The sequence below is a fragment of the Neofelis nebulosa genome, chromosome 11 (assembly GCF_028018385.1).
Source record: "Neofelis nebulosa isolate mNeoNeb1 chromosome 11, mNeoNeb1.pri, whole genome shotgun sequence".
Taxonomy (NCBI): domain Eukaryota; kingdom Metazoa; phylum Chordata; class Mammalia; order Carnivora; family Felidae; genus Neofelis; species Neofelis nebulosa.
This window is the reverse complement of record NC_080792.1, coordinates 38,166,276-38,188,276: the sequence shown is the minus strand read 5'-3', so window position 1 is coordinate 38,188,276 and position 22,001 is coordinate 38,166,276. Positions and strand designations below refer to the sequence as shown.

At 39.0% G+C, this 22,001-nt stretch overlaps 1 protein-coding gene across 5 annotated transcripts in view; it reads left to right on the top strand.

Annotated features, from left to right (window-relative positions):
- The window catches only part of MAPRE2 (microtubule associated protein RP/EB family member 2), a 167,074-nt gene that overhangs the window by 108,809 nt on the left and 36,264 nt on the right, over window positions 1-22,001 (top strand). For all 5 annotated transcript variants that reach the window (XM_058692359.1, XM_058692358.1, XM_058692361.1 and 2 more), the window contains 2 exons: window positions 17,643-17,788; window positions 21,414-21,627. In XM_058692359.1, the coding sequence (XP_058548342.1) occupies window positions 17,643-17,788; window positions 21,414-21,627 (360 nt within the window). The remainder of the gene's footprint in view (window positions 1-17,642; window positions 17,789-21,413; window positions 21,628-22,001) is intronic.

The window sequence follows — 22,001 nt, the reverse complement described above, 5'->3', positions numbered from 1 at the left end:
TAGATTGGGATTCAAGGCAGCAGAAAAGGGACAGGAATGTTTCAAGTAGTAGATGCTGTGGTATTCAAAGAAAGATTATTTTAGTCTAGAAAAGGTTTTTGTCTTAGCCTTGTTTGGGTCTTTGGCCAAATAGCCATGCAAATTTAGTGGATGGTAAATATTTATGAAGCATAATTTAATTGAAATGTCATTCAAACTAGGTTTTTAATATGGATAAGATTCAGGACAAGAAGAGGAAGATGGGGATTTTGAGTAAGGGTACCATTTAAATTTTTTTAAGTTTATTTATTTTGAGAGAGTGAGAGCACAGGCAGGGGAGGGGAGGGACAGAGAGAAGGAGAGACAGAATCCCAAGCAGGGTCTGTACCAACAGCACAGAGCCCTATGTGGGGCTTGAATTCATGAACTGTGAGATCATGACCTGAGCCAAGATCAAGAGTCAGATGCTTAACCCACTGCGCCACCTAAGGTACTGCGGTACCCTGAGTAAAGGTACTGTTCAGATGTCATTTTGATGTTTAACATATGGCTTTGTATTCCCAAAGACAGCAGACTTATCGAGTGCCTACTACAATGTGTCAGGTCTAGGGATGTGGGGATATAGGCATATAAAAACAATACAGATCGTATCCAGTGGAGACCAGTTGATTCCTTTACTGCTAAAGTTCTTGATAACTTTTGTAGCCAGAGCACTCAGATTCCTTTTTTTTCCAGCTTCCCTAAGTATAAAGCAAAGGTGGAACATGGTCCCGGGAGAAAAGTAAATGTCTAGCCTGTCTCCCCATTCAGGTGGCCACAACTCTAACGGGCAGTTTGTGCATGGGAATATCTGAACCATTAGTAAACTGTCTAGTTTCCACACAGTTAAGATGATCAAACCAGTAGCTTCAAGTTTTCTTGTTCTTCAAAGGAGAATACTTTTTCTAACCTATTTGTTTTTCTAAATGATGTTTTTAAATACACAGCTTATCAACCATGTAGGCATTATAAGAAAGGAGTGTCAGAAGCTGCCCTCAAATACTTGGGCATGTTAGGATTGCTTACCTGGAAAAAATAATTGAATTGCTTGGCAACTCTGCATGGCTCTGTACATTGGGTTTTTTCCACTCTGTAACCATTACGTAATTCAGACAGATTGCAAATTACCTCTCTGTATTTGTCCCCTCCCTTCCAAGGGTTTGATCTTACCCAAGTATTAACACTCATAAGCTTTTATGACCAAATTATTTGACAATAAGAAGCATGTAAATGGGAAACTCATGCCAACACGATTTCCTGCAGTTCCTCCCCTCCATAAGAGAATCGTTCTCCACTTTGATTTCTTCTAGATTACATTGTATGACAGTTCATGGAAGAACTTCAGGAAACTGGATAAGGTGCCAAATTCTAATGAAAATGTGTATGTCAACTCTAAAATTATATGTAATTGTGTGTGTTTTTTTTTTTAAACTTGCCTTTTTTTTTTAAATTTCTCCTGTGGTCCTGTAATTGAATCCCTCAAGTAAATGCTCATACATTCCTCATACTAATTTAGATTCCTCCCAACACTAGAATTGTTAGAAAATTGTTAGAAAAGCAAAAGTGTTCTGGGATAAATCTGTGAAATAGAAAGAAAGCAATTCATTATAGAAAATTCTTGAATGTGTCACAGTCCGCATGAATGTTAAATGGTGGTTCTTCTTTTGATACCACACCTGGCCTTCTGGAGTTTCTCTGTCCACCAGGCCTCTCCTCAGGGAGCTGTGGGGGAAGGGAATGCTTGCTTCTGGAAAGTAGAGCATGTTACTGGCATTGGTGAGAGCTGGTAGACTGGATTTGTTGGGGTCGTGCTGGTAAGTAGGGAGGCCTCACCTGTAAGTCTTGGTGAAACAGATGAAATAACTTAGATCTAGGAAGAGTTCCCAGGGACACTGACCTCAGCCACAGAAAGAGCAACTGTAGAGAGTGGTCTCTTGTGGAGAAATGGACTGTGGGTTTGTGCCGCTCAAGTCCTGTCACTCCATCTTGCACTGCACTAAAAGCTGCTTCATCAGCTGACGACACCTAGTATTCACATAGTAGCGTAGCATGTTGAACTGACTGTTGATAGAATGGTATGGGCAGTGGGGCGCCTGGGTGGCTTAGTGCATTGAGCGTCTGATTCTTGATTTCAGCTCAGGTCATGATCTCATGTTTCATGACATGAGGCCCCATGTCGGGCTCCATGCTGACAGCGTAGAGCCTGCTTGGGATTCTTGTTCTCCGTCTCTCTCTGCTCCCCGCCCCTACTCGTGCGCTCTCCCCCCCGACACCAAATAAATAAATAAAACTTTAAAAAAAAAACATGGATGGTGATTCAGTAGAAATTCCTTGAAAAATTGGGAAGAGTGTATAGGCTTTAGGTTTCTTGCCATTAATCTCATTTTCCCTTAGAATAAATACGTTCTAAAAAACTGGAGCTTAAAAATGGCATATGTTAGGAGGCATTTTTCTATAAAGACACTTATGCCCAGAAATAAGCATTGGTTCTCCACTACCTGTCAAATTAAGTTGCTTCTCTTCTTGGCTTTTTTTTTTTCAACGTTTTTTTTTTTTTTATTTATTTTTGGGACAGAGAGAGACAGAGCATGAACGGGGGAGGGGCAGAGAGAGAGGGAGACACAGAATTGGAGGGGCAGAGAGAGAGGGAGACACAGAATTGGAAACAGGCTCCAGGCTCTGAGCCATCAGCCCAGAGCCTGACGCGGGGCTCGAACTCACGGACCGCGAGATCGTGACCTGGCTGAAGTCGGACGCTTAACCGACTGCGCCACCCAGGCGCCCCTCTTCTTGGCTTTTAAAGCTTTGAGCAGTTGCTACAAACAGTCCTTGCAGCATCTACCCCCATTACACCTACCCTTCACCTACATTTGCCTCCAATCCTCTTTCATCAAAGGATCTAATTCCTTATCTTTGCTTGGAATGCTTGCCCTTGAGGTCCATCCCCAGTGCCACCTTCCTCTTCTTCCAGGTCACCCTCAACAAGATGTGAGCTCTCTCTGATGTTAATTTTCAGGGCTGTACAAAATCTTAGGGTCATTATAACCTCAACATTAAAGGTTATTAAACGATTTGAGGACTGGAAATGACCATGCAAGCTGGACTTGACTTCATCTGTTTGAGAATATTGTTTACTCTTTCTTGGCTTTCTCTTGGGCAAAATTTTTGAACTAAGCGCTCTAGTATTTCTGTCTCTGCCATATACTTTAGGACTTCCAGTTTGGTGTGTTTGCTCATTTTCCTAGGTCTCATCTCTCAAAACTAAGTTACTTGGTTCTTTAAGTAAGTATTCCTTGATAAGTATTTGTTGGTTCACTGGCTTTTCATTGATTAATCAAGTGAAATCCCTATATGTCACCTATGGATTGGCATTTTTTTAGCAGTGATCTATAACCACAAAAATTAGATACAAAACCCATCTTTTCCAGATTCCTGCCGCCACCTCAAGCTTTCGTTAAGTAAAATCTTCCATTTTTAAATAGGTAATTTCAACACTTAAAAAAAACTGTCCATTGAAGTAGAGGAGGTGATACAAAACAACGTGAAAATACCGAATGCACATGTAAGAAAACTGTGTCCCCTGATGTCACAGCTTTACAGAAGTTTCTGTTTTGATGACCCTAATAAGAAAACTGACCCCTTTAGTGTGGGTTTCAAATGTACTTTTCTACCTTGTTTTTCGTTTGTAAGAAAGCTTTTTGTGCTTCCTTTTCTCCTGTGTCTGGAATGCCAAATGCTAACTTTAGCTCTATTCAGGGAGTTAAGCTATTGGGACATCTCACTGCCAGTTTCAGCATCAGACTCCCTGGAAGCCAGTGACCTTTTGTCCTGCACACCATGCCTGCCTGTGCTCCAAGTGCTTCTGTTTCCCTCATTCTTGATTCCCATGTAGAGGCCAGATCTTTCTGTATGAAGCTGGGTATGTTAGACAGCTTGTTTTGGTAAAATTTGAGTCCATCACCCTAAAGGAAATCACTGGTAGTGGAAACTAGAAGCGAAACCAGGTTCCCAGCACTGGATTGTCAACTAGCAAATGAAAAGTATTTCAGATCAAGAAGATGATTCTTCATCTCCCACTTCTTTATTCTTTCATTTGGCTGAATTTTTTTTTTTTGTATCAATAGGCAGATTTGAAATTTTGTATTTTTTCCTAAAAACTTTGAAACACAAGATGACAAGTTACAGGGTAATCACCATTTAGTTGAAAAAAGCAACCAGAAATAGTCCAGTCATACTTTAGTATTCTTCGCATTTTAATTTTCAACTGAGAGAATAGTTTCTGCAACAATGATTTCACAAATACCGCCCTTAAAATAACAGCTCTCTTCTGTGTATTGTACATTTCTATCCATTATAATCTCTAATTATTTCTCTAAAATTTACCTTTTATTGAAAAATAATGATATGTAGGGGTGCCTGGGTGGCTCAGTCAGTTAAAGGGCCTGACTTCGGCGCAGGTCATGATCTGACGGCTCGTGAGTTGGAGTCCCATGTTGGGCTTTGTGCTGACAGGTCAGAGCCTGGAGCCTGCTTCGGATTCTGTCTCCCTCTCTCTCTGTCCCTCCCTGGCTCATGCTCTGTCTCTCTCTGTCTGTCAAAAATAAATTAAAAATGTTAAATTTTTTGAAAAAAAATGATACATAAAATCTTAAGGACTATTTCACATGGAGATTTTTGCTACATTGACAGTCCTTTTGAAAAATAAAATCTTTATTCTTCCATGGCTTTTTTGGTGAAGAAGCACTTTGAAATCAACTTAGTGCATTAATCTTAATACCTGATCAGTTTTTTCTCTACAGCAGGTCTCACTTTCAACATTGCTCTGTAATTTTCTTAATAGAAGTACAGTATAAAGGTAACATTACCTTTTAAAAAGTATTCTTGCTTCTTGAAGGCAGGCTGTAAGCAGAGAATGTTAACACCTTTAACTGCAATTTGCTGCAGCCTTACAAGATTGTAATTTTCCATTTTTATTGAAATAAAGTATTCTACAATATTAGTGTCAGGTTACAACATAGTGACCAACAATTAACATACATTATGAAATGCTCACCATAGTAAGCATACTTCGTCTCTTGCTGTATAATTATTTTCGTCAATATTTCTTGTGTGGTACTTGGCATTTCTGTTACTTAGTATTTGGAAGTCACAAGATGCTTCAGAAAGTTTTATATCCTCTAAATTAGTAAAAACCTGAGTGTACCTATCAGATGAGAGCCCAGCCACATGGTTTGGCAAGGCCTTGTAGTCTATCTGCTGATGCTCTTAAAACTCCATCTGCCTGAATAGCGATCGCTGGCGTATTTCTTGTTGTGTGAAAGAAGAGATGAAAATGTCCTTTGACAACTTACTCTGTATGTGGAGAAGGGTAAGGATGGGGTGCTTTTCAGCACTCGGCACAGTTCACGTGAGCTTTCTCTGTGTCTGTGGGAGTTGAAATCTTCCTGCTGGTTATCGCTCCTGTTCCTCTTTATGGAATCCATTTAAAAGTTACTTGTCTTTGGGACTTATTTAAAATACGAATAAAAATTTGACATCACTCCAAACAGTGGGAAGAAGCGGGAAGCTCAGTGGAGGACCGTGGGAATTCCAGAGAACAAGCTCCGTTGAAAGCAGATTTCTGAACCTCTGGATCTTTATTTTTTTGCACTTGTGACTCAGGGCAGGTGAAATAGACTGTGCTCTAAGTTCACTCTAAGGGAGTTAAATCATACTGTGGTAACTGAAGTTATCAAGCAGCTGTTCGTGCCAGGAATGGGGGAGATTCCTATAAAAACAAAAACAAAGCTACTACTAACGTAATCGTACTTTTGTTGGATTAGAAAAATGCAGCCTAACTTGAGGATTTTTAATTCCTTTAAAACGTTAATGTTTCAAAGCATTATTTTCAGTTACCATTAAGCTCCTCAAGACTTGTCTTTGTGTAGGTAGGAAGATTTCTGCTGATGTGCTGGAAATCTGTAACCCTGTATTTTGCAGTCTCACTTTCCTTGTTATGAGGCTCTGATTTCCCAGAGGGGAATAGAATACTGCCTTCAACATGAGATGAGAGCTTTAGTTACAGCCATGCTTCTGCAGACCATGTTCAAGGAATGACAGGGCCGAATGCTCAAATAGAGCCGGAATGATCCTGTGATGATTGTGTAAAAACAGTATTCTAATGTGAAAGCTCTTTAATTCAACTACTGAAGGTGACAGAACACAGTTATGTTGCTGAGAATATAAATGTCAAGAGCTCAAGGAGAAATACATGGAAGAACTGTCATCTAGAAGGGGTGTGTGTTTGTGTGTGCCCCTGGGAGCATTACCTCAGACGCAGTGATATCCTAGTGTCTCTTCCAGCAACCATGACAAAAGATGGCAATGGCTGGGAGCAAGAGCTCTGACAAGACTTAGTCATATGATAATGAAGCATTGTTGTCTCCTAATTAGCAGAAACATCAAGTATCCCTTAAAAGAGAAGTTGGTGACCGAATTGGAGAATCATTTAACTTTAGAGCTTAGAGATCTATCCAAACCTGATGTCTTGCAGACAGGGATTACTGCTGTTTTAGAAAGGTGTGATGCCTGGTCACGGTCTGTTCAAGATGATTAAGGCTTAGATCTAAAGACCAACAGCTCATTTCTCTATCCTTCTCTGCCCACTTTGTGGTCCTAATTGAAGCAGCTTTGTTAGAAGTCCTTTACCTATAATGACAGATAGAATTGTGTGGATGTGTCCGGTAAATTAAGGTTGTCTTTCTTCTGACCCTTCATCAGTACCACCTAAGATGGTGGAAAGTTGAAACTGAATCCACTGATACAGACATTTGTATATAATAGTTCTTTGGCCTGTGAGAACATCAGATGGGCAATTTGAGTAGCTCTTTGTGGCAAAACCCAATATATCTGAAGGTCTTCTCTGCAGACAAGGTCACATTTCTAGGGAAAGTGCTATGAGATAATAATGTATATGTATTCTATTTTATCTACATTTTTGTATATACATTACATAAACATGTAAAATGAAGTTCTTATGAGTGTATATGTACTAAAAAATATAAAATCATGACACAGGGACAGGTAAATGAACTATCTGTCCAGTCCAAATTCTTCTATAACTAGGAAAGGTACAGCTGGCCCTCTACCTCTGACATCAGTCTGAAAGGTTCATATGTTCTCCAGTTCATTTTATGACTTCTTACAGAATTATAATCTAGAAATTTTCCAAATTTTCTTTGAATTTTTGCTTATAATTTCCTAGAAGCAGCATAGAGAAGAGGAAGTATTTAAGAAAATGAAGTTCAGATCAGAGTATAAATTCCACTTCTGTTATTTTCATTAGCTGGATGACTTTCTGAACTTTGTTCCCAAATCTGTAAAATAGGATGGTGATGATAAAAATACCTCTGTAAAAATCGATAACGAATGTTTTAACAGATTTTAAATAAATATGGGTATTTTCATTTATTTCTTGGCATGGTATAATCTATAAATTAACATTTCCTTTCTTGTTGTCTGAACATTTCCTTTTAAAAATGTCAGTTTATCCTGATACCCTAATACTAATTCTGGTAGAAATGAGATTATTTATCTTCTCATGCTTTTCATGATTACATAGATTTAAATCGTACATCCTTGAATCTTTGGAGGGTTAGGTATTCATTTTTGAGTTCTGCCTTTATACAGTGCCTCACCTATTCATTTTGGATTCCTGTCCCCAAACTTTTTAGCTCCATTATGTCACTTTTGATTGTAACAACTGGAACCATGTGCAGGCATAGCATGGCACAAAGAACATTTTCCTTACTTTCTAATTACTCCCTCATTTTCAGAACTTGACCCTCATAACTGCACGAGTGCCTTGAGTTCACAGGCTCAGAACATGGCCCATCATGATCTTGCTAAACACAACATCCTACAATTTGGATTGCTTTTTACCAGAGTGTGTTATATTTAGCCTTTGGAGGCTTATGTTTCACCTTTCTGCACACTTAGTTTCCAGAGTGGTTCTTAGTTTAGATTGCTTTTTTGCTTAATTTTTACCCCAATGAGTTCTTAAAATCTGTAGCAACTCTTTTTGTACTCTTATTTGGGACTTTGGTAACATTAGAATTTTACCATCGACTAGCCCTTGTTGGGTTTCAGCTGCTACTATCGGTAAACTGATTCATTGACCAGATATTAAAGGCCACACTATCAAGGTTCGGGATACAGAAGGGACCTGGACAGATAAAGTGCAAGCTCTCTTGAACCTTCTATTGCAGCAAGGGAAGGGAAGCCACAGAGTAACATATAAATTAATAAAATAGACCTAAAACAGGGTGACGTGATGAAGAGTGACAAGAGAGTCCCTTCAGATGGGATAGGATGGGAGGGCCTTTCCTGGTAGGTGACATCCAAGCCTTGATATGAATGGCAAGAAGAATGTAAAGTTCCAGAGGAAACAGCCTATATAAAGGTCATAATGCAGAAACAGACCTGAAGTGTTCCAGAAACAGCAAGGAAGCCAGTGTGAAAGGAGCTTCCTAAGGGGAAGTTAAACAAGGGAGAGGTAGACAGAGGCCATGTCATAGGTCACTATAGAGTGGGGAAGGAGTTCATAGTGATTTCATAGGAAAACATGTTAGTCTCCTTAGTAAGGAGTGATATGTGTTCTGAATAATGGCAACCTTAGCGTAAATTGATGGAAGTGGGATCTGTGCAAAATGTAGGCCATGTTACTGCAAGGTTAAGGAAATGGCCCAAAAATCTGTATGCCTGTCAATGAAGAGCATTCCGGTTTGTGGCTGGCTGAGACTTAAAGGGCAAAAGTAATGATTGCTGAATTGATCAGTCCTTTGATACCCATTCTGTCTAAGGAGGAAAATACAGAATTTCAAGAAGGCATGGGCAACAAGACAGACAGTATTCAGAGGTGTTGAGTTGGATGAAGAAAGACTGTTAGTTTTGGTAACAGAGAAGCTATTGATGACCTTAACTGGAACTTGGTAAGATTGGAAGACACTAGGATTGGTTTGAATGGTAAACAATGGAAATAAGGACAACTTTGTCAAGTTTTGTTGTGAATAGGAGGAGACAAATGATATAGTAGCTAAAGGATTACGTGAAATTAAGAAAGATTTTTATTTTGTCAAAGTCAGATGATATTGGCGCATTGCAATTTCTGAGAGACTGAGAGTAGCTGGAGTCCATGACCTCAATGAGAGGATGAGCAGAGATGGGATCTACAGCACAGCTGGAGGGGTTAGCCTTTGATAGAAAAGAGAATACAACAGCCTTATTCAAGTTATGCCATGATTATAGTTTTTTGCCCCAGTAAGCACCCTTAACCATGTTCTTAGCAACAATTAATTTCAAAGTATCCTTTTCATAATGTGTCTTGTGCAGTAGAGATTTGGGGAACTGGAAGTTGAAAATACCCATAGTGGACATACCCAGGAGCAATGACAACAAATCTTAAGTATAGCTCCCCAAGGTCAATAAGATATTTCTTAAAAATTTTCAGGGGTTCCTTTGACTCTAGAAAATCTGACCTATGATAGAATACCTTAAATGATCACATAATGTACCTGAAATTACCTGAAATGCTAATATTATCTATTCTTTCCACATTGCCTGTTGGAGAAAAATTACTCCACCTGTTTGATACTTACATGGTTCTGAAAGCATAGAGAAGAAAAAAACTGAGGGTATACAGCTAGCAAACTGTGCCATGAGCAATCTAATCAAAGCCTTTTTTTTTATGTGCACAAGGTTTTAGACTCCCAAAATTATGAAAATTTCCCCAATGTATTTTTTAACTTAAAAGAATAATCAGAACCAGGACAAAAGCACACAAAGTTGCAGACAGCCTCACAAGTATAGGGGCAAAAATCATAAAGTATTTGTGAATCTAAACCTGCACTGTAATAAAAACTTGGTAAATATCACGAAGTAGGACTTAAGTCTAAGGATATAAAGATGATTCAACATTAGGAAATCCATGAACGTTATTGATCAGTTAATAGATCAAAGGAGAAAAACTTTTTTATTGTCTCCATGATTGCTAAAAAGGTAGTTGGTAAAACTCAGGATCCCTTCCTGATAACAACTCTTGGTAAAACTCAGAAAAATACTTCCTTAGGATCAGAAATCAGTGGTCAATAACTGACTTAGAGGAAGGACATGAGATACTCCTGTTAAAGAAAAAGTATGTAATAAACATATATATATATATACACATACATACATACACAAAAATACGGTACAAAAATGTATCACTTTATTTCTCCCTAGAAAACTAAAGAGAAACAACTGAAAATTTATTAGAACTCATAAGTTAGGAAATGAATATTTAAAAACCAAATAGCCTAGGTAAAGTGGATAAAAACCTAGAAAGACATAACTACTGAAACCTAAGATAAAATAGAAATTCTTAATAGATCTATATAATAAGAGATGTGATTGGTAATTTTTAAACAATTCCAGAAAGAAAACCCTGAGCTCAGATAACTTCAATGGTGAAATCTACCAAATGTTTAAACAAAGAAAGAAAAAAACACCAACCCTCCACTAATTCTTTCAAAAAATAAGAGGAAGAAACACTTTCGAACTTATTTGTGAGGCCAGTATCAACCAAAACCAAAGATATCACAAGAAAACTATAGATCAATATCTCTTATGAATATAGACACAATTTCTCAACAAAATACTAGCAACATGAATCTGGCAACATATAGAGAGGATTATATGCCATGATCAAATGGAATTAATACAAGGTTAGATCAAATGGGATTAAAGAAACCAGTATAGTACACCATTTAATAGAATAAAGGACAAAAGCCATGTGATAATTGCAGAAAAAAAGCATTTGACAAAATTCAACACCTTTTTATGTTAAAAAGATAAGTAATAGAAGGCAACTTCCCCTGGGGCACCTGCATGGCTCAGTTGGTTAAGCATCTCACTTCGGCTCAGGTCATGATCTCACGGTTCATGGGTTCAAGCACCACGTCAGGTTCTGTGCTGATAGCTCAGAGCCTGGAGCCTGCTTTGGATTCTGTGTCTCCCTTTCTCTCTGTGCTGCTCCCCCCATGCTCTTTCTCTCAAAAATACATAAACATTGGGAGGAAAAAGGCGACTTCCTCTGATAATGAGAAACTTGAAGCTAACATCATACTTAGTGGTGAAAAGCTAGATGCTTTCCCCCACTACGACCAGACAAGGATGTACATTGGCAGCTCTTCTATTTAACATACTACTAAAGGTTCGAGCCATGGCATTTGGACAGGAAAAATAAGCATTCACATTGGAAAGGAAATAGTAAAATGATCTCTATTTACAGATGTCATGATCTTGTATGCAAAGAAATCCTAAGCGCCAAGAAAAAACTATTATAACTGAAATGAGTTAAGCAAGGTTGTAGGATATACAAGATAATATCCAAAAATCAATTATATTTCTATGCATTAACAATGAACAATTCAAAAATAGAATTAAGAATACCATTCAACTTATAGTAGAATTGAAGAAAATAAAAATTTTAAAGTGGAAGGCTTATATACTGAAAACTTTAAAACATTATTAAAGACATCCCATGTTCATGGGTTAGACTTACTATTGTTACAATGGCAGTACTTTCCAAGCCTCTATCATCCACTCCCTATCAGAAATTGACAAGCTGATCTTAAAACTAATATGGAAATGCAAGGGAACCAGAATACCTGTTTGGAAAGGAAAAACAAAGTTGGAGGACTTCTACTTTTCATTTCAGAATTGACTACAAAGCTACAGTAATCAAGAATGTTACTGCACAAAGTTAGTGCAGTAGAGAGAGAGTAATCAAGACTGTTACTGCACAAAAATAAAAATGAGACTCCAGAAATAGTAAACTATGCCATTGATAGCAATTGATTTTCAGCAAGAGTGCCAAGACAATTAAATGGAAAGGATAGTCTTTTCAACAGTGGTGCCCCAACTGAATAGTTACATGCAAAATAACAAAGACCCAAACTTTACACCATATATAAGAAATAATTCAAAATGGACCATTGACCTAAGTGTATGAATTAAAGCTATACCACTTTTACAAGAAAATGTAGGTATAAATCCTTACGATATTGGATTAGGCAGGCAGTGGTTTGTTAGAAATGACAAAAATACAAGTGATGAAAGAAAGTAATTGTGCTTCATCAAAAGTAAAAATGTGTGTGCTTCAAAGGATGCCATTAAGAAAGTAAAAAGGCAATCCACAGACAGGAGAAAGTGTTTGCAAATTAGGTATCTGATAAGAGACTTGTATCTAAAATGGAGATTTTTCACCTTCCCAATAAAAGGAAAAATCACCCAATTTAAAAATTGGCAAAGGATTTGCATAAACATTTCTCCAAAGAAGATATATAAAAGGCCAAAAGGCATATGAAAAAGATGTTTAATATTATTAGTGTTTAGGGAAATTAAATCAAAATTTACACCTATTAGAATGACTAGAATCAAAAAGACAGTGTTAGTGCAGATGTGGAGGAATTAGTATCCTGGTGTGTTGCTGGTGGGAATGTAAAATAGGAAACCGTGTGACAGTTCCTCACATGTTAAACAGAGGTGTACCATATCCCAAGAGAATTGAAAACTTAAGTCCACACAAAATCTTGTACATGAGAGTTCATAGTAGCATTGATCCTAATAGCCCAAAAGGGAAAACCCAAATGTTCACCAACTGATGAGTAAATCAATAAAATGTAGCATATACCTACAATCGAATGTTATTAAGCCACAGAACAGAATATGCACTTCCGGTACACGCCACAACACAGATAAACCTTGAAAGGATTTTGCTAAGGTAAACCAGACACAAAGGTTACATATTTTGATTCATTTATACGAAATATCCACAATAGGCAGATCGTTAGAGACAGAAAATAGATCAGTGATTGGTTATCAGGATCCGGGCGGACAGGAAGGGAGAGAGTGGCTGCTAACAGGTATGGAGTTCATTTTGGTGATAATGAAAATCTTCTGGAATTAGATAGTAGTGGTGGATACACGATTCTGTATCTTCAGAGGCACAGAATTTGTTTACAGTTGACCCTTGAACAACACAGATTTGAACTGTATCAATCCATTTACATGTGTGGTTTTTTTTTTTTAGATAAATACAGTACATTTTCTATTTAATTTTTTTTTAATGTTTGTTTATTTTTGAGAGAGACAGAGTGTGAGCAAGGGAAGGGCAGAGAGAAGGGGAGACAGAATCCGGAACAGGCTCCAGGCTCTGAGCTGTCAGCACAGAGCCGGATGCAGGGCTGGGACTCACGGATCGTGAGACCATGACCTGAGCCGTAGTCGGACGCTTAACCGACTGAGCCACTCAGGCGCCCCACTACAGTACATTTTCTAAATGTATTTTTTTCCTTAGGATTTTCCTAACATTTTCTCTAGCTTTATTATAAGAACGTAGTAATTGGATAGAAAACATAACCTACAGAAGGTGTCGACTGTTAATTATTAAGTCTTCTGGTCAATAGTAGGCTATTTGTAGTTTGGATTTGGGGGAGTCAAAAGTTACATGAAGATTTTCAACTGTGCAGGAGGGTCAGTGCCCATAACCCCCATGTTGCTCAAGGATCAACTGTACTTTTAAAAGGTTGAATTTTATGATAGATGAGTTATATCTCAATAGAGCTGTTACTTAGCAAATGACTAATTTTCAAAGAAAATTTATTTTCTATATGCCATGAATGACAAATACAAAAATAGAATAAATGCATGATAAAGTTTAAGACGATTTTGAAAAAAGGGAAATTATTCTATAAAAAATAACACATATGTAGCATTTAATTAGCAAAGAGTATGAGCTATCCCTGGGACAGACCAAAATTATTTTAAGTCTGGAAAGAGACCTGAATGCCTGTATTAGGAAAGCAATATATAGTAAAGATAATGCTTTTCCTCAGGAAAAACATAAATTATTTATGAAATGATGATGATCAACACCTAGGTTACTTTAACATTTGAGATTTGTGGTTGAAAATAGCAGAAAATGAGGGTTGCTAGTCGGGAATGGGTTAAATGGGTGAGGGGCATTAAGGAGGGCACTTTTCAGGATGAGCACTGGGTGTCATATGTAAGAGATGAATCTCTGGATTCTACTCCTGAAGCCAAGACTACACTGTGTGTTATCTAACTTGAATTTAAATAAAAATAAAACAAAAAGCTGCACTCACAAACCCTCCTCTCCTCGCCCCCCCCCCCCCGCCCCGGCGCCAAAAAAAAAAGAAAAGAAAATAGCAGAAAATAATCCTGGCAAGCTTAAGCAGAGACAAACTTACAGGAAAGAAATTTAGTACCTCAGAGACCATGGGAAACCAAGCCAAAGCTGGAAAGAGAGCCTCCCTTGTGCTACTGGACTAGGATGCCACTGTGTTGCTGTCCCAGGACTCTACATCCCACCAGTGCTACCATGATTAAATTCTAGTATCCCCTGTGTATTTCGGTCACTGTCAAGACTCTGAGACCCAGGCATAGCCCAGGTCACAGGCCTGCATCTTGACTGCTAGGGATGGGGAAAAGGATATTTGCCCCCTGTCCATACTGGGATGGGAGGTAGGGCACTGTAGCATCAACCAGACAGGAAGGTGCCCAAGTGTTGGGATGCCAAAAATGACAGATTCCCACCAACATTTGGAGTAACTAAAATTAGAGCCATCCTTTATGTCCTAGACCAAAATAAATTCTGCATGAATTCAGGATGTAAATGTAAAACTTGAGACCACAAAATACTTGAAGAAAATGTATGTGAATATCTAATCTTGGTTTGGGAAAGTCGCTTAGCATGATATAAAAATCAGCCATTAAAAATGTCAGAAAGTATTAAACGTGACCCAGAAGGGGATCAGTCTGTTAAAATTAAATTAATTAATTAACTAATTAATAAGTGGTATATACAAGGTCATTAAAGTGGTTCTCTTTAAAAAAATTTTTTTTAACGTTTATTTATTTTTGAGACAGAGAAAGACAGAGCATGAATGGGGGAGGATCAGAGAGAGGGAGACACAGAATCTGAAACAGGCTCCAGGCTGTGAGCTGTCAGCACAGAGCCCGATGCGGGGCTCGAACTCACAGAGCACGAGATCATGACCTGAGCCGAAGTCGGCCGCTTAACCGACTGAGCCACCCAGGCGCCCCAAAGTGGTTCTCTTTAGATGAACTGGAGATGACTTTTCCTTTTTCCCCTCTCTGAATTCAAGTTTGCTTTTTATCCAAAAGCTGTTAGTACTTTGAAAATTTTGGAAGTGAGGGAGTTGGTTGGTTGGCTTGTAAGAATGCAGAAGTATCTGGATCTTCATAAGTACATTTTATGCTAAATGCTAGAGAAAAATAACTCTACAAAAAGCAGGTGATGAGACAGTTGTATTTATAGACATCTCCATCTCTGGTAAAAATAGTGTTCGAATGTCTATTGGAATTTGTTCCATCTGGTGGTACTTGAAAAGGGAGACCTGAATAATTACGGCTATAAGAATGCCCCCCAAGATCATGATGTTTCTCTTACCTCCTCAGTTGTTTTTGTTGGGGTTTGTTTTACTTCGTTTTTAAGAGAACCCATCTGCTTGAGTGGGAATATTACTAGTTTGCGCTCAGGGTGTGGTCATCTAAGGAGAGACTTCATAGATGCAAAGATTCTGGAGGTGGTTTTTTTTTTTTTTTTACCGCAGCCTGTATTTCATGATTTTATAGTATTACCTCTGAATAAGGAATTACCTCACCACTTCCTGTTGAGGCAGCCCTTAGATCCCGGATACTTTGTTCGTTCTCTCTCTCTCTCTCTCTCTCTCTCTCTCTCTCTCAGATTCCTATCTCAGTAAAGGATGCTCAACATCTGTGTGACATAAGAGATCATTTAGCTCCTTCCCATGTAAAGGTAAATCACCCAAATACAATAAAGAGCTTCTCACAGAAACCTTGATACCAGAAGATGAGGGGAATTCCTTCATGTTCCAGAAAGGCCAACACGGGCACATTATAGAAACAGACCAAGAGATCTGAAGAAGGAAACAAAAACACAACAAAACACAGAAATGGTATCTTGTTCCCATTCTTGCCACTCAATTACTGTTTCTCCTTCGGGCTTTGAATTTCCTTTTCTAAATGCCTGCGGCCTTAACTATTAAGAAGATATGAATCTGTAAACATGATCTTGCTGGGATTTTCTAGTGGAAATTGTCATGATGTAAGAGTTCTTCATTAAAAAAATACATATGAAAGACTTAATCTTTTTTTCTCTGACCATTTCCTCAGGGGACTCATTGAACATTTCTGTTATTTTTATTTCTCAGTCATAAACAGCATGACTCTGAACTTCTGTAAGTTTCAGAGTCTCCTTGTCTTCATCCTTCATGTTAATATAGGACCCCATTGCTCTAGACTGGAATTAAATTGGTATACAACTGTTTTGGGTATTAGGTGGTTTAGTTATCCAGTTTAACCTAAGTCATTTTGCAAGATGGATATAAAACAGCTTGGGCAAGGGCGCCCGGGTGGCTCAGTCGGTTGAGCGTCTGACTTCGGCTCAGGTCAGATCTCGCAGTTCATGGGTTTGAGCCCCGCGTCAGGCTCTGTGCTAACAGCCCGGAACCTGGAGCCTGCTTCGGATTCTGTGTCTCCCTCTCTGCCCCTTCCCTGCTCATGCTCTTTCTCTGTCTCTCAAAGATGAATAAACGTTAAAAAAAAATAAAAAATTTAAAAAAAAAAACAAGCTTGGGCATATTTGTATTTGCATGTTTATTTTTTGAGCTATGCATTTCATGAGAAATTTTGTAGTCTTCCTGTGTTTAAACTTTCTGTTTTTCTCTTACATCTGTGTATTTTGATGACTTGGAGCAGGTAGCATCTAGAGGGAAGAAAATGTTCCTTTTTTTCTGATAGAAGCTAAGAAGAGTTATTCTTATCCTGAGTTCCTTGGCATTAAAATATCTCTGGGGGCGCCTGGGTGGCCCAGTGGATTAAGCTTCCAGCTCTCGATTTTGGCTTAGGACATGATCCCAGGGTTTTGAGATCAAGCCCCGCCTCTTTCTCTGCTGGGTGTGGAGACTGCTTAAGATTCTCTCTCTCCCTTTCCCCATCCCTGACTGGTGCACACATGCTTGCTCGCTCTCTCGCTCTCTCGCACTCTCTCTCTCTCTCTCTCTCTCTCTCTCAAAAAGTATTGGGGTGCCTAGGTGGCTCAGTTGCTTAAGCATTAGACTCTTGGTTTCAGCTCAGGGCATGATCTCATAGTTGGTGAGTTCGAGCCCTGCATCGGGCTCTGTACTGGCAGCATGAAGCCTGCTTAGGTTCCTCCCTCCACCCCCCACCCCACTCACACTCACCACTCTCTCTCTCTTGAAATAAATAAACATTTTTTAAAAAAGTATTTCTGTTCATTGTGGAATGTGGGGATGCTCTGGTGAACACAGCATCACTGTCACAGTGGTTAGGAATGGGAAAAGTGGTGGGAGGGAGGCATGGTCCCTGCCCTGTCTGGCTCCCAGCCCAATCGAATAAGGATGTGTAAGCACATGGGGGAGGTGAGCACACAGCTGGGGGGGCTCCTTCCTGCCTGACAATCCTCAGTCACACCTGGGAACAGTCAGACTTACATCAGCCTTTTTCTCCTTTCTTTCCAGGGGCTGCCTATTGCCAGTTCATGGACATGCTCTTTCCAGGCTGCATTAGTTTGAAGAAAGTAAAATTTCAAGCAAAGTTGGAGCATGAGTATATTCACAATTTTAAACTTCTGCAAGCATCGTTTAAGCGAATGAATGTTGATAAGGTAGGAAACTAACTTCTACCTCCATAAAATGCGTGATCTTTCCTAAAAATTGGTTTTTGTGCCAAAATGCAAAAATTCGAAGGCGTATTCCTTAATATGGTCAAAGTAGTTTGGGGTCTGTACCTAGCATAAAGCATCAACTCTCTCTTCCTATATTTGTATGAGGCTCATATTTAAGGAAATTTCTAAACTTAACAGCCATTAGATTAAACACTGGAGGTAATTACAGAGGTTAAAATGTTGCTGTTCTGTTTCAGCATTGCAGGAGAGAAATTTTTGTTTGCCAGATGCCACTGTGGTTCTTTGTGTATTTTGTTCCTTTGGGGAAAAAAAGGCAGGTTACAGTGGAAATGGCATGGGTTTGTATCCCATGTCCAAGATTTGAGCAGGTTACTTGAATTCTTTGAGTTACCCACCTATAAAGTGAGACCATAACCCCTTTCCCATAGTTATGATGTGAAAGTGAGGGAATGTGTATCAAAATGTTGAGCATAGTGTATACACTCAAATTCTCCCTCTCCATAAACTGCCTTCCCCCGCCCCCCGGCCCCTTAAATGTTAGAATGTTGTCCCAGTGTGGTACAAATGAAGTAGACTAGAGTCCTTTCTTCTCCCATAAAGGACTGTCACTGAAGTGACATTCTTCACCATGGCTGTATATCTTACAGGGAATAGGTTTGGAAAGAAATGAATTTTGAGTAAGGGGAAAGAGAAAAAGCAGCAGGGGAGGAACAGATAACTTTGCATCAATAGTAGCAATAAGTAGGCTACATGGAAATGAATTTTTTAAATAGTGTTTTATAAGAGACAGGTTAAAGGAAAAGAGAAAAGTTTGCTAAACTGCACACATTTTAATGCAATTATTATCTTCCTAAATGAAAGCAATCTTACCAAATATTAAAATCTTGCCTTCTTGTTTTCTCAGAACTTTTATTTCAAATTAACCCCTTAACAGTTCAGCCTTTTTGGAGTCCTTTCAACTTTGTCCTTTGCTGTGGTTAATTTCCAGTTAGCTCCTTCTGTAATATTCGAAATCAGAGCTGTATAGGTTCTCCTTACTTATTAACAGCATTATTTCCCTATCCGTTTCTGTATCTTTTCTCTATACATGCTTCTAGATCAAAAAGAAAAAAACCACTCATAACTTGCTACGTAACAGATTAGGGGCATCCATATGTCCGTGGAAGTGTATACATAGAGAGGCGATGAGCCACTGTTGAAGAATGTTTAGGATAATATTCTTGTAGTGAAGGGAGCTTGGCCTCAATCACCTTTGTTGGCCTCTCTAACGTAATATGTTATGATTCCCCCAAGGATCCTTGCTTGGATAGACAGTGGTCCCTATGTGTGTTTGTCAGAGCAGGACAGCATCTGTGTAAAGATTTGCTTGCCATCCCAGATTTTGAGCTTAGGCCCCAAAACTTTGATTTTGATGGGAAATGTGTAATTAACAGAAGTAAGTGCTCACTGTCAATGGTTAATGTAGCACCATCATCTAAAACTGTTTCTAAATTTTCATGTTTGGCAGAAAACAAAAGAAAGTAGCATGTTAATTAAAGGGCCTTATGCTCTAGGAAGGCACTTAAAAATCAGTATCAGCATAAACAAAAGTTATACATATGAAGACATGAAAATATTTAATAAAACAAAAAGTCAAATATTAAGTGCATGTGTGGAAGGAATTCTTCCCTGTGGGTGGACTTCAATGAAATTTGGGAAGAGAGAGAGATCCACACCCAAGTCTCCCTCCCTGGAAGAGTCTTTACAAAAGGGTGGACTTCAGTGAAATTTGGGAAGAGTCTTCATGAAAAATATAGTCTCCTCCCAAAGTTTGTTTCTCTTTATTTTGCTCTATTCTTGAGTTCATTTCAATTTTAGCTTTATCAAAAACATTTTTAAAAAATGTACTTACTGCTGGGACACCTGGGTGGCTCAGTCAGTTGAACGTCCGACTCTTGATTTCGGTTCAGGTAATGATCCCAGGGTCATGGGAATCAAGCCCCATGTCAGGATCCATGCTGACAGCTCAGAACCTGCTTAGGATTCTCTTTTTCTGTTTGCCCCTCCCTGACTTTCTCCTGTGCACGTGCACTCTGTCAAATAAATAAAACTTTAAAATAAAAAACATATTAAAAAACATTTTAAAAATGTACTGCTAATGATTTAGTTTAATGGCTTGCCTAAAATGCTTCAGTTGGTGTTTTTTCTTCAAGTGGTCATTGATAGAGGTTGTTCTCTATTTTTTAAATGGTTCTGATGATCCATTTTAGGGTATCAGGGGTATCTGGTTCCAGAGATGGCAAAGCCTTACTGAAAGTTTAATTTATATGGCTTCTGCTCATATTAGTCAGTGAAGCTGTAGCCTTTCAGCCCTAGGTTTGTGTCTGAATTGTGTGCACATCATCTGACTCACTCCCTAGCTTTGTAACTCCCATGGCCTACATTCAGCTAGGATTCCGACTCAAAGATGAGGAAGTCAGAATCTGGTAATGGCACAGTTTGCATAACTAAGTCCTTTTCCGTTTTCCTTCAAAAAGAGCTGCCCACTGAAGTAAAGCTAATGAGTCACCCCACATTTCTTCCTGTCACAATTCTGAAAGTTCTCGTGTGACCTCTAAAGGCGGGGGGGGGGGGGGTACCTATTGGCTGTCTAGGATGCCAGTAGAAAGGGTTACTCTATGAAAAGCTGAGATTTGTCTCAGAAGTGGAGGTGAATACAGAGTACCTCCTCCTCCAGAATGCCTTCGGTGCCTCCCCTAGTCAGACCCCATTTCTGTCCCTGTGCACTCCCGTGGACATTAGCCGTGTTTCTGTGCAGCCTGTGAACTCCTAGGCCCTGTATTTGTAGTTGTTTATAATGCTTGTCTCTCTACATTGTAAACAAACAAAACAGGAAAATTTGTTTTGCTTCCTACAGACCGTTAGATATGTGTATGTTTGGATTGATTTGAGTCTTATTCATTCACACCCTCTGGTAGCTGTAATCCTTACAGGAAGGAGTTTATTCCAGCACAGCAGGAGCAGGTGTTAGAAAGAAATACTGAAGGGGCACCTGGGTGGCTCAGTCAGTTAAATGTCTGACTCTTGGTTTCTGCTCAGGTCATGATGTCATGGTTCGTGGGTTCGAGCTCTGTATCAGGCCCTGCACTGACAGTGCGGAGTCTGCTTGGAATTCTCTCTTCCTTTCCCTCTCTGCCCCTTCCCTGCTGGCCCGATCTCTCTAAGAATAAACAAATAAACATTTTTTAAAAAAGAAATATGGAAAACCCATCAATCTTGAACTAGCACAACATCCCAGGCCCATTTTTGCATGGAGATGCTTGTGTAATCAAATACATTCTGAAGAGAATCAGCCCCTCTTGACAGCTAAGGTACTTTTTGTTTCATCTCATTTGTTCAGAGGTGTGAAATAATTCAGAAGAACACCTACAGCATTTTATTTTAATTTTGCTTGCATATGATGAAAAAAAAAATAGGTGAATTCTAGAATACAGCTGGCCAAGAAGCTGAGGGGGAGACCAGTAAATAATCCCTGACCCGTAGAAGATAGTTTATAGGAAATGCTTCAGTTGTGCCAAATACTCATAAACGGATTCACGACTCACATGGCGATTTTATATTGCAGGTGATCCCAGTGGAGAAGCTGGTGAAGGGGCGTTTCCAGGACAACCTGGATTTCATTCAATGGTTTAAGAAATTCTATGATGCTAACTACGATGGGAAGGAGTATGATCCTGTAGAAGCACGGCAAGGGCAAGATGCGATCCCTCCCCCCGACCCTGGCGAACAGATCTTCAACCTGCCAAAAAAGTCTCATCACGCAAACTCCCCCACCGCAGGTATGGGAACAGTGAAATCGTATAGTTGCTTGCATTTTGGGAAGTGGCTCAGGCTCTTGTGTGCTTTCTTGTGTTTGATTCTTCCCAGCAGTCAATCTCTTTAGGCCTCTGGATGATTTTTATTGTCGTCTGTTTGACCACATTTATCTTCATAGCAGGGCCTTATCTGTAATAAGTCTAATGATCACGATTTAATCTCTTAAAAAGGCAGAGTTACTCACTTTGTATCATTGAAGCTATATGTTAAAATAATACTCCAGGGGTAGGTTTCATTTTCTTGGTACGTTTTTCTGAAATGTGTCAAGTCTGCTTAGATTTCAGCTGAAGTATTTTTACTGCCTAATTACTGGTCATACAAACCAGAATATGAACCA